This window comes from Bos javanicus, chromosome 10 (assembly GCF_032452875.1).
Source record: "Bos javanicus breed banteng chromosome 10, ARS-OSU_banteng_1.0, whole genome shotgun sequence".
Taxonomy (NCBI): Eukaryota; Metazoa; Chordata; class Mammalia; order Artiodactyla; family Bovidae; genus Bos; species Bos javanicus.
Genome location: NC_083877.1, coordinates 1,743,234 through 1,756,487, shown reverse-complemented (window position 1 = coordinate 1,756,487; position 13,254 = coordinate 1,743,234). Strand labels below are relative to the sequence as shown.

At 40.4% G+C, this 13,254-nt stretch overlaps 1 protein-coding gene across 8 annotated transcripts in view; it reads right to left on the bottom strand.

Annotated features, from left to right (window-relative positions):
- EPB41L4A (erythrocyte membrane protein band 4.1 like 4A) overlaps positions 1 to 13,254 on the bottom strand; it is a 295,134-nt gene that overhangs the window by 75,922 nt on the left and 205,958 nt on the right. For all 8 annotated transcript variants that reach the window (XM_061429902.1, XM_061429905.1, XM_061429904.1 and 5 more), the window contains 2 exons: positions 6,303 to 6,394; positions 4,958 to 5,035 (listed from right to left, as the gene is read on the bottom strand). In XM_061429902.1, coding sequence (XP_061285886.1) covers positions 4,958 to 5,035; positions 6,303 to 6,394 — 170 coding nt within the window. The remainder of the gene's footprint in view (positions 1 to 4,957; positions 5,036 to 6,302; positions 6,395 to 13,254) is intronic.

The following is a 13,254-nucleotide window of genomic DNA, read 5'->3' as shown; positions in this document are numbered from 1 at the left end:
GGCGGCGGAGCCTGCTGGGCTGCCGTCTGTGGGGTGGCACAGAGTCGGACACTACTCAAGAGCCTTAGCAGCAGCAGCACAGGATACATATTGGTGGTTCTCTACCCACAAGAGATCAAATGAGACGGAAAAAAAGCCAAATTTACCTCCTACATACTTCTGTGGAAACTTCCCCTGCTTACTACCCCATTCATTTTACAAGAAATAGAGGCCTGAAACATTCATAATGAGCAATTTCTCATCGGGCTAACTGGGGATGTGGCTTACTATGTGGAATGAAGATGACAGTTTCTATCCATGAGTGTATATACTCCACATTCAAGACTTCATGAAAACCAGGGGGAGGGCAGGGGGCTGGAGGGCAGAGAGTGACAGGTCTGCCTTCACTTGAAATTTAACTACATGTCCCCTTATATATGATGAAAATGTATCATACAGAAATCTCATAACATTATTTGATAAGAAAATTATCATTTATCAAGTTTAATTTTGCTGTTTTTACATATTAATATATTGTTAATAAGAAGCTCTGGACACTGGGTTCAAATTCCAGCTATGTCATATCCTAGCTTTCTGACCCCAGCATACATTACTCAAACTGTCTGTATCTCAGATTCCTCATTACTAAAGCAACAATAATACCAATGACCACTTTATAGGCTTATTATGAATGTTAAGTATGAATGTTTCTAAATTTTCCAGAACAATGCCAAGCATATAAAATGCTACATAATTATTAACTAAATACAAATAGATTTTAAAAATTATTAATTTGAGAACTTTCAACAGTTTTAGCTATTCTAAAGGTAGTACATAAGATAATACAAATAGCAACATCTCTCCCCTGAAAATCTTTTTTAAATTCTATAGACAGCAAAATTCCATTATTATAAATGATTTGGAGTATGAAGATAAGATCTCCTTGCAACAGACTTAATCTAAGACTTGGATAGTCTGTACTTCATTGCATGGAGGAAAAAACATTTGCCCTAAAAACATAACCTAATATGTGGACTACTGAGGCATTCGATAATGAGATTTTACTTTATTATTCAATTTTTCCTCATGGCTTGTTTCTCAGGAATAAAGGAGAAATGAGAAAATCATATCACAAGACTAATAAAACTGAAGTCCAGGGACATAAGCTGACCTGGCAGAGACTGGGAGAAGCTTTCTACCCTCCGGCTGGCCAGGGTGGCACAGCCGGGCAGCCCAGGAGAAGAACAGCGCGCACAGCCATGTACTTTAAAGCTACAAGCCTGGCTCAAAGCTCAGCTCTACCAGAAATGTGTGGTCTTCAGTAGATTATTCTTTTAATCTCCTAGAACCTCATTTTCCTTGTCTGTATTTCTATTGTTCATATTATTTCCTAGCAGAAATACTCCTGTATGGTATTCTTAGTACTTCCTTGTAACAAAAAAGCACAGGGCAAATGCAGAGATTTTCAGTGTTGGTACAGGCGCTCCTACACACCTAGTGGCTGTCCACAGTGCCAGGACAGGGCTTTGTCCCCGTGTCACCCACTTGCCCACCCTCGCCCTGCGGCACACATACTCCCATTCCATGCTGGGAGGCCCTGCCAGCAGCCCTTCTTCAACTCCAAAGTGAGGCTACAAACAGCCATTGGTTGGGTAGAGGGAAGAGAACAAGACACCTGGGTTCAAATCTCAACTCTGCTGCTTAGTAGCTAAAGGTCTTCAGTTCAATTACCTTAGACTTGAGGGGGCTCAAATATCTTGTCTATACAAATGAGGATAAGTCCCCTTTGATGGGTCATTGAATGTGTTTAATAAAGTAACACACATGAAAGCACTGGACACAAAGTAAGTTCTCAGGAGAACTGGATCTCTTTCACACTTCAAGAAATGTGGCAAGAAGGTTATCAGGGTTCTGGGGAGCAGGGGCTGGTTCTCAGGTCTAAGTCTCATTTCTAGACTATAAGTTCTACACAACTCATTCATTCATACAAACCAGGAGTCCTCTACAAACTTAACAACAGGTAGAGGCAAGATTAGTTTTTAAGGGGCTCAGAGAAAGAGAGAGCAGTGTATAACAAAATATTTAACCAAAGACTATTTCAGATGACTTTGACTATCACATTTCAGCTCAATCTTTCCCCAAAAATTTAATTTTGAATTTCTGAAAGGACTGCCTGTCACATACCACTAAAATTAAGTTTTCTCCTCTAAAGTAATGACTGCTGCTGCTGCTAAGTCGCTTCAGTCGCGTCCGACTCTGTGCGACCCCATAGACGGCAGCCCACCAGGCTCCCCGATCCCTGGGATTCTCCAGGCAAGAACACTGGAGTGGGTTGCCATTTCCTTCTCCAATGCATGAAAGTGAAAAGGGAAAGTGATGTCACTCAGTCGTGTCCGACTCCTAGCGACTCCATGGACTGCAGCCCACCAGGCTCCTCTGTCCATGGGATTTTCCAGGCAAGAGTAATGGAGTGGGGTGCGTTTTTCTTAAAGATGTTGGAATCTCCTTGGTATTCTGCAAACGCTAAGATGCAAAAGAGAAAGTAAAGACTAGAACTCTGTCTTTCTCTATCATACACTCCTACACACACATACTCCACTGTGAACACATGTAGAGTTATACACACAGACAACCACACTCACACACCACAGCCACTGGTTATGCCATTCACTACCTCCCATGCTCTAAAAACCTACAGGTAAAGTAAGGAGCTTTCTGTTTCCAGAACTCTTCCTTCCTTCCAGGATGCCTCCAGAACATCTCAAAATAAAGGAACAGGCATATGATGTTTTTTAAGGATTGGCTGTTATTACTTTTGACAATTAACAGTCATGTACTGGTGACCACCTAGTAGTCAGAGACCCATCCCTGCCTAAGCCTGGCTCTGGATAGTGGGATGAAACATCCTCCTTCCAGGAATTGCATAATGTTAGTGCTTCCTACAGAGTCGGACACGACTGAAGTGACTTAGCAGTGCTTCCTACATACAGACATTGAGACTCGAATTTCATTAAGATTTACTAGGCAGTTAACACCAGCCACAAAATTAGAACAGATTTAGCAGAGCTTCCAATTTGCAAAGGTTACCTTTAATTACTTTTGTGGAAGAAATTATATTTAATATGCAAAATCCAATAACTTCCTAATAATAATTCCCAGAGCAACAGCATTTGCATTTCAATAAATTTGAAAAATCAGGTATGGTAAATTTGTGGAAACCAGCTACAGTGTATGTTAAACAGCATAATTACAAATTTAACATTGTGAATATTAAGACAGATGCTTTTTCACTAGCTTCATTTCAGTGACAAAGAGACAGGTTTACACATTCACTCTATAACCCTTGAAATGTGTTACGTTCCAATGGGAAGAACAGCCCAAATACTGACTATGAGCTGTTTTCCTTAATAAAAAAGTAAATACTCTCTCCTTAAATTCCTGTAATTATATCACTATCTAGGGGAAAATCTTGATAACTTAAAGTTTAAATTTTTAGATTTCAATAAACACTTTCTTACAGATACCCAGAACATCTATAATAATACTTAAGTGTTAAGTCAGCAAATGAGGAAACATCCAAGTGAATATATAAAGATTAATGCACTGAACATTTAATATTAATCACTCCTTTACTGATTATCCCTGGTTTCAAAGCAAGATAAACAAAAGTGGTTCATAAAAGAAAGGAACTAAAATCTGACATATTATTATCTTGCAAACACTTGACCTGGTTTGATTTTTAAGTCTCCTAAGTAAGCATTTCACTTGGAGATGTCTCAAATGGACTGACAGAACAGTGTCCTGCCTCCAAAGTCCCATTTCTGCATGCTGCTTGGGTTTTATAGGGCCTGGGACCGTCTCACTGCCTGAATAATACTGTAGCTCTCTGAAGGCAGAGGTGTTAGTTGCTCAGTCGTGTTCGACTCTTTGCGACCCCATGGACTGTATGTAGCCCGCCAGTCTACAGTCTCTGTCCATAGGATTCTCCAAGCAAGAATACTGGAGTGGGTTGCCATGCCGTCCTCCAGGGGTTCTTCCCAACCCAGGTATGGAACCCAGGTCTCCCACATTGCAGGCAGATTCTTTATGTCTGAGCCACTAGGGAAGCCGAAGGTAAAGGTGGTGAAATCTTATTCTTTCTATCTCTGGGCACCTATTACCCTGCCTTCGACATCACAGGCTCTCCAGTTAACAGAATGAATTGAAACAAAACAAGCTATTTTTCAAAACATAGAAACTTTCCATTTTCACAAGCACCTGCCTGGCTGCTTGACAATCAGGCTTTCCCCACAACATGCAACAGTCTGACCGGTAAAGACACAGGCTCTGTCTGGAGTTAGACTGCCAGATAGTGGGCCCAACACAAACACTTCCTGGCTGGTTTCTCTGAGAAGTGACTTGTCTCTGAGCCTCAGTTTCCTCACATAGTATGAGGATAACATCAATAAGACTGTAATGATTAAAGAAGCAATAAATGGGACACATTTAGCACAATATATGGCACTTGGTACAAGTATAAAGTTACCATATATTTGCTAGCATTACTATATTATAGGCATTATACTACAGAAAACATTTGACCCATGATATTACAACAGAGACTCAACTGAATATCCTAAGAATACCAATAAACTACTATTCAGAATATCTATTTTGTTTCATAATCACAACATAATTGGAGATAACTGATAATTGGACCAAAATGAATTTCTAAAGATAGTAAGCTCTACTACATTCTAAAAACTCTATACTTAATCAAGCTAATGTACTCTTTAAACATCATTAAACCTAGAAAATCATTTTTTGTCAAGAAAGTTTAATAAACTGTTATTGCCTATCAAAATCACTGGCATTGTGAAAAAAATCAGAAAAAAATCAGATCACAAACTTTAATATGCATGCATGCATCTGGATGGTTAGATTAAATATGCATTCATATACACATCCACACACCCCAGAGGAAAAGAATGCCATTTACCTATACCGGTGCTTATAACTCATGGATCCAAACTTGCTCAGTTTTCTTGACAACGAATTTGATTCATTTTCTGGCATTCTAATGAATTTGTAAAAGAAAATTAGAAAACGACTTACACATATACTTATGTAACATGAGCAAAAACTACGTAGAAATATATTAATAGTGCAATACTGCTTAACACACAGCTGAAATATTTTACTCAGTCTACATATTGGCAAAAAATAATAATTGATTATTTTAAAGCTAATACTTAAAACAACCACCACATTCTAGTATTTTATACAAGTATGATATCAAAATACTCATACTTCCTGAAGACTATTAAATATATCATCACCCTTACAAGGAAGCTTTTGTTGTGAATCAATTTAATTTCTCTACTTAAATTCTCTTGGAAGCCTTGTCACTATGTTGATTAACCCCAGCCAAGGTTGTCATGGCAGTTGATCATATCTAATGCCATGGTTCACCCCTCTTCGTACTTTCCACTCTGTGGTACATTCAACACACAGCTCCAAGTGGAGTTTCTTGGCCCCGCCCCACTGATGGAGAGGTACCGTCTCAGACATTTTGGGCTACATCCCTTTCTGAACACAAACTCCTCCAAAGATGTGGATCATTTTATAACACTACTCCTCTAGCATCATACTATTTGGAAAAAATGTTCAGTGTAAATCAAAAAGGAAAAAGGGGAAGGATTAATCTAGTTTTAAATCTGAAAACCAAAAATAGTTTAATGTATAATATTACCTGATAAAATTTAATCTTTACACCGTAAGAATGTGAAACAAACAGTGCCCACACAACCCAATGGTCAGTTCTCTGCCTGCATCCCTGCGACCTCCCAGGAGCACACAATGCAGATGCCAGCTCCTCACTCATCACAGCATCTGCCTCCCTTACTTCCCATTCCCCACGCTCCTGTCCTCTAAACGCTGGGAGGGTCCCACAGCGCAGTCCCTTTCCTCTTACTGTTTCCATAGGTGACTGTCTGCCTACTGTCTGCCTTATTACCTACAAAATTTACATGACCAACCTTGGTCTTTTCTGTAAGTTTTGCATACCCAGCCACCCATTCCATATTCCCAGGTTAGGCATTTTAATTTTAGTGTGTCCACAGCAGAACACTTAACTCCCAGCAATACCAAAGCTATACTTTTACATAAACCTAAAAAGCAATCATCCTTGATCCTTTCTTATAGTATGACAAAAAAAAAAAAATCTACATGCATGTGCATGTAAAAAAGTTAATACAAGAGAAACACTTCTAAATTTCTTCTAAGAATAGAATTCTTGTTATAAAAGCAAACACAATTTTCATTTATTAGGCAAAGGAACATACCTAAAAAATGTATGATATTCTACACTACATTTCCAAAGGTGCTTGCAAGCAGTTTTACTTCGAGCTTCAAAAAAGAATGAGGTTTCACTGCACTAAGAGAGAAAAAAATGTGAGATTATAAATTACAAACCATAAGATTTTTCAGATGACACCCACCTTCTAGGTACCAAAAATTCAAGTAAGCAGAGAAATCATTGTTAACACATTTAAAAAAAAAAAAAAGAAGAACAATTATCTCTTGATAGAATTACAAAATGTAAGTTCCATGTAAATTTTAACACCATCACCTCTACTACCTTTTTCTACATCACCCCATGACTGCAAATAACCACAGTGATGGCGCGGAAGCACTGAAAACTCTTCTGCCAACCATGTGCACCAGAACAGGAAAAATACTGACCACGTGGAAATCAATGCCCCCCAGAAGAGAAGACACTCATAAATCCAGTTCTTAACTGTGTTTTTTTCAGGTATGTACAGGCCACACTTATATGAAAGAATCTCAAGAGGGGCTGCTAGGAGGGACAACACCATCGCAGCAGTGTAATCTGGGCAAGTTACTGAGTTTCTCCATTCTGCATCAAGTTATTGGGTGAAAGAAATTAAATGACATGACAGATGTAAAGTGCCATATACTAGGTATGCAATTAATTTTCACAATTATTTTAATCTGGTAGTTCCTTATCTATTTTATACATATACAATATCTATTTTATACTTATATAGTTTAATACAAAAGAAACAGAGGCAATATTAGATGTAATTTGAATTATACAGGAAAAGATACTATTTTTTAAAGTGACTTAATAGAAAACCAAGCAAAATACAGTATCCATACAAAAATAATAATAAACCACAAGCTCTGTGAAGTTACATAATTGCTAATTTAGTTTCAAATAAAAATCAAACTCAAGTCACAAATGCAGAAATGCCTGTGGAATAAGGTTTCCATGGATCCATAAACACAAAATTGTCAATGCAGAGGAATAATTGAAATGATTCCTCCCCCTTCACACATCCTTTTAGCAAGGACAGAACATTTATATGCAGGAAATTTCTCCCAAGTCCATCTAGAATGAGGCTGCCCAATTTAGGAGTTTATTTGCAAAATGAAACGGTGTGATGGAAACAGAGCCAATATATGCATTTTACACAGCAGACAACCTGTAATTCCAAACTTCGTGAGGTGGAGGAAGGAACTTGGGCAAGTCTAGGCTTCTGAGCTGGGTGCAGCAAGGTACTAAAATAGAGCAAGTGGAAAAAACTGGGGATCTGGATGGCAGAGGAATGGACAATAGCTCACACTATTTTGATTTTGAGGCGCCCATAGAATTGGGAACTCCACACACCTAGTGGGCCGGTAAATATGCAAGGGCAGGGTGAGGGGAGAGGTCGTGTCTGCTGGTATAGGTGATTTTACCCAAGAATCTAAAATAGTTTGCTCAGGGAGAGAGCACAGATAATGATGGGATCACAGTGAAGATGTTCATGAAGGAGGAGTGAGAAAGGTCAACATGGACCAGAAGGCAATGGTGTCAGAGAGGTTGGGGGAGAGGGCAGGTCTCAAGTGACCCAGAAAGGTCACAGGGCTTGAAAAGAGGTCACTGCATTTCATGGGGAGAGATCTTCAGTGGCTTTCATGAAAGGGGTAAGGATTTAAAAAGTAGGGATGAGTAAGAAAAGGAAATGAATTCAGAATGTGTCTTCCTCAAAAGCAAAAGAAACCAGGGGGGAGCAGAGGAAGAAGGGGCACAGAGGAAATCACAGAAGATCCTTGGAGGCAGGAGGGAGACCAAGCTTCCTGTCAGGAGATGGGGATGCTTAGAGGGGAATTGTTCTTCTTTCACGTTTCCTTTTTAAATACATACACGTGGTAAAAACACCAAAAGTTACCAAAGTGGTTACACAATGAGAACTAAACCTCCCTCTCACCACTGTCTCCAATTCCCCTCCCCAGAGGCAATCACTATTAAGAGTTTCTTATATAACATGCCGGTGTTTTGAGGTCACTGGATTATCCAATATATAATGCACAGGTCATTAATTTTAAGAAAATGTGCTTCTGGCTGTTTATCAGGATAAATAAGATAAAGTCAGTGCATGGGACTTCCCTGGTGGTCCAGTGGGTAAGACTCTGTGCTTCCACTGCAGGAGGTACGGGTCCTATCCCCGGCTGGGGAAGTAAGATGCAGCATGTCTTGTCAAAAAAAAAAAAAAAAAAAAGCCAGTATAAGACAGGTTCCCCCTGGTGGTTTAGTCACTAAGTTGTGCCCAACTCTTGCAACACTGTGGACTGTAGCCTGCCAGGCTCCTCAGTCTATGGGTTTCTCCAGGCAAGAATACTGGAGTGGGTTGCCATTTCCTTCTCCAGGCGATCTTCCTCACCCAGGAATCGAACTCAGGTCTCCTGCATTGCAGGTGGATTCTTTTCCAGCTGAGCTATCAGGGAAGCCCCAGGCTCCTCCTCCCCTGCCCCAACTACCACCTTTCTCAATACATCTCTCTGTCAGCAACTGAAGCACGAAGTGTATTAGGTAGGAACACATGCTGGGCATTGTCACTGACAAGAAATGGTGGCTGCTAATGACTACTCTGTGACAGAGACACCTTCATGTTTTATCAAGAACATCCAAAAATAAGGTCGAACTGACACATTAAATCAAATTTTCACAAAGTGATTTAATTACATATATTACCTAGGTTTCCAAAAATGCAGGAGAAAAAAAAAAAAAAACATTTAAACTTGAAAATAAAGTTCAGTTCAGTTCAGTGGCTCAGTCGTGTCCGACTCTTTGCGACCCCATCAAACACAGAACGCTAGGCCTCCCTGTCCATCACCAACTCCCAGAGTTCCCTCAGACTCACGTCCATCGAGTCAGTGATGCCATCCAGCCATCTCATCCTCTGTCGTCCCCTTCTCCTCCTGCCCCCAATCCCTCCCAACATCAGAGTCTTTTCCAATGAGTCAACTCTTCGCATGAGGTGGCCAAAGTACTGGAGTTTCAGCTTTAGCATCATTCCTTCCAAAGAACATGGAGGGCTGATCTCTTTTAGAATGGATTGGTTGGATCTCCTTGCAGTCCAAGGGACTCTCAAGAGTCTTCTCCAACACCACAGTTCAAAACCATCAATTCTTCAGCACTCAGCTTTCTTCACAGTCCAACTATCACATCCATACATGATCACTGGAAAAACCATAGCCTTGACTAGATGGACCTTTGTTGGCAAAGTCATGTCCCTGCTTTTGAATATGCTATCTAGGTTGGTCATAACGTTTCTTCCAAGGAGTAAGCGTCTTTTAATTTCATGGCTGCAGTCACCATCTGTAGTGATTTTGAAGCGCAAAAAGATAAAGTCTGACACTGTTTCTACTGTTTCCCCATCTATTTCCCATGAAGTGATGGGACCAGATGCCATGATCTTCATTTTTCTGAATGTTGAGCTTTAAGCCAACTATTTCACTCTCCTCTTTCACTTTGATCAAGAGGCTTTTGAGTTCCTCTTCACTTTCTGCCACAAGGGTGGTGTCATCTGCATATCTGAGGTTATTGATATTTCTCCTGGCAATCTTGATTCCAGCTTGTGCTTCTTCCAGCCCAGGGTTTCTCATGATGTACTCTGCATATAAGTTAAATAAGCAGGGTGACAGTATACAGCCTTTTCCTATTTGGAAAGGAGACAGTATATGTACTCCTTTTCCTATTTGGAACCAGTCTTTTGTTCTATGTCCAGTTCTAACTGTTGCTTCCTGACCTGCATACAGATTTCTCAAGAGGCAGGTCTGGTGGTCTGGTATTCCCATCTTTTGAAGAATTTTCCACAGTTTATTGTGATCCACACAGTCAAAGGCTTTGGCATAGCCAATAAAGAAGAAATGTTTTTCTGGAACGCTCTTCCTTTTTCGATGATCCAGCGGATGGTGGTAATTTGATCTGTGGTTCCTCTGCCTTTTCTAAAACCAGCTTAAACATCTGGAAGTTAACGGTTCACATATTGCTGAAGCCTGGCTTGGAGAATTTTGAGCATTACTTTACTAGTGTGTGAGATGAGTGCAATTATGCGGTCGTTTGAGCATTCTTTGGCATTGCCTTTCTTTGGGATTGGAATGAAAACTGACCTTTTCCAGTCCTGTGGCCACTGCTGAGTTTTCCAACTTTGCTGGCATATTGAGTGCAACACTTTCACAGCATCATCTTTCAGGATTTGAAAGAGCTCAACTGGAATTCCATCACCTCCACTAGCTTTGTTCATAGTGATGCTTTCTAAGGCCCACTTGACTTCACATTCCAGGATGTCTGGCTCTAGGTCACTGATCACACCATCGTGATTATCTTGGTTGTGAAGATCTTTTTTGTACAGTTCTTCTGTGTATTCTTGCCATCTATTCTTAATATCTTCTGCTTCTGTTAGGTCCATTCCACTTCTGCCCTTTATCGAGCCCATCTTTGCATGAAATGTTCCCTTGGTATCTCTAATTTTTTGAAGAGACCTCTAGTCTTTCCCATTCTGTTGTTTTCCTCTATTTCTTTGCATTGATCGCTGAGGAAGGCTTTCTTATCTCTCCTTGCTATTCTTTGGAACTCTGCATTCAGATGCTTATATCTTTCCTTTTCTTCTTTGCTTTTCGCTTCTCTTCTTTTCACAGCTATTTGTAAGGCCTCCCCAGACAGCCATTTTGCTTTTTTGCATTTCTTTTCCATGGGGATGGTCTTCATCCCTGTCTCCTGTACAGTGTCACGAACCTCATTCCATAGTTCATCAGGCACTCTATCTATCAGATCTAGGCCCTTAAATCTATTTCTCACTTCCACTGTATAATCATCAGGGATTTGATTTAGGTCATACCTGAATGGTCTAGTGGTTTTCCCTATTTTCTTGAATTTAAGTCTGAATTTGGCAATAAGGAGTTCATGGTCTGAGCCACAGTCAGCTCCTTTGCTGACTGTATAGAGCTTCTCCATCTTTGGCTGCAAAGAATATAATCAATCTGATTTCGGTGTTGACCATCTGGTGATGTCCATGTGTAGAGTCTTCTGTTGTGTTGTTGGAAGAGGGTGTTTGCTATGACCAGTGCATTTTCTTGGCAAAACTCTATTAGCCTTTGCCCTGCTTCATTCCGTATTCCAAAGCCAAATTTGCCTGTTACTCCAGGTGTTTCTTGACTTCCTACTTTTGCATTACAGTCCCCTATAATGAACAGGACATCTTTTTTGGGTGTTAGTTCTAAAAGGTCTTGTAGGTCTTCATAGAACCGTTCAACTTCAGCTTCTTCAGCGTTACTGGTTGTGGCATAGACTTGGATTACTGTGATATTGAATGGTTTGCCTTGGAAACGAACAGAGATCATTCCGTCGTTTTTGAGATTACATCCAAGTACTGCATTTCGGACTCTTTGTTGACCATGATGGCTACTCCATTTCTTCTGAGGGATTCCTGCCTGCAGTAGTAGATATAATGTTCATCTGAGTTAAATTCACCCATTCCAATCCATTTTAGTTCGCTGATTCCTAGAATGTCGACGTTCACTCTTGCCATCTCTTGTTTGACCACTTCCAATTTGCCTTGATTCATGGACCTGACATTCCAGGTTCCTATGCAATATTGCTCTTTACAGCATCGGACCTTGCTTCTATCACCAGTCACATCCACAACCGGGTATTGTTTTTGCTTTGGCTCCATCCCTTCATTCTTTCTGGAGTTATTTCTCCACCTATCTCCAGTAGCATATTGGGCACTTACTGACCTGGGGAGTTCCTCTTTCAGTATCAAGGCAAAAATACTGAAGTGGTTTGCCATTCCCTTCTCCAGTGGACCACATTCTGTCAGTACACATTCCTTGGGTACAAATTTATTAAAGGAACAAAAGAGTTTCCCGTAGGCTCCCTAATTACTTCTGCACCATGCAATGACAAGTATAAACTCATTCCCCCATTCATACAGGGCTTTAACACCAGCTGCCTGGATTTTGTCCCACTGTAGCCGAATGATCCAAATACTAAAAGGTGAGTTGATATAAATAAATTAAAAAAAAAAAAAAGCCAGGTATTCTGAATAAATTCTATATATTTTTGCCACTTAAAGTGACTGCTGACATGAATGTAACTGACATGATATTTAAATATCTTGCCTTCCCTTGTGGCTCAGCTAGTAAAGAATCTGCCTACAATGTGGGAGACCTGGGTTCGATTCCTGTCTGGGTTGGGAAGATCTCCTGGAGAAGGGAAAGCCTACCTACTCCAGTATTCTAGCCTGTAGTATTCCATGGACTGTATAGTCCATGGGGTCACAAAGAGTCGGACACGACTGAGTGACTTTCACTTCTTTAGTGACTTCCCTGGTGGCTCAGACGGTAAAGCGTCTACCTGCAATGTGGGAGACCCAGGTTCGATCCCTGGGTCAGGAAGATCCCCTGGAGAAGGAAATGGCAACCTACTCCAGTACTCTTGCCTGGAAAAATCCATGGACAGAGGAGCCTTGTAGGCTACAGTCCATGGAGTCACAAAGAGTCGGACACGACTGAGCGACTTCACTCACTCACTACCTGCTAAACCTTTTCCAAAAGGACATGGACAATTAGCACCTTTCCATTAGTTTATACAAACGCAAGTAGCTGCTTAACTTCGGAAGTTCATTCCAACCAATTGCTAAAATACTTTATCCAAGAATCCAATGCATGCTTTTGGCAGAATTTTTCAAATTCCTTCATAACTTCAGCCATTTCATGCCAGAAGAAAAACTATGGTCTCAATCTACTTTTTTTATTTTATAAACAGACCAAGCTTAAGTCACCTCTAACTCAGATAACACATGATGGTTCATCATACTGTGGATCTCTAAGTAAACGGGGCTCAAAGTCCCAATCCCATCATTTGTAACAATTCAGGACCCAGATGAAATGGATGAATTCCCAACCTAACTCCCTCTGTTTTTCTCACTCTTTTCCCATCTCTGC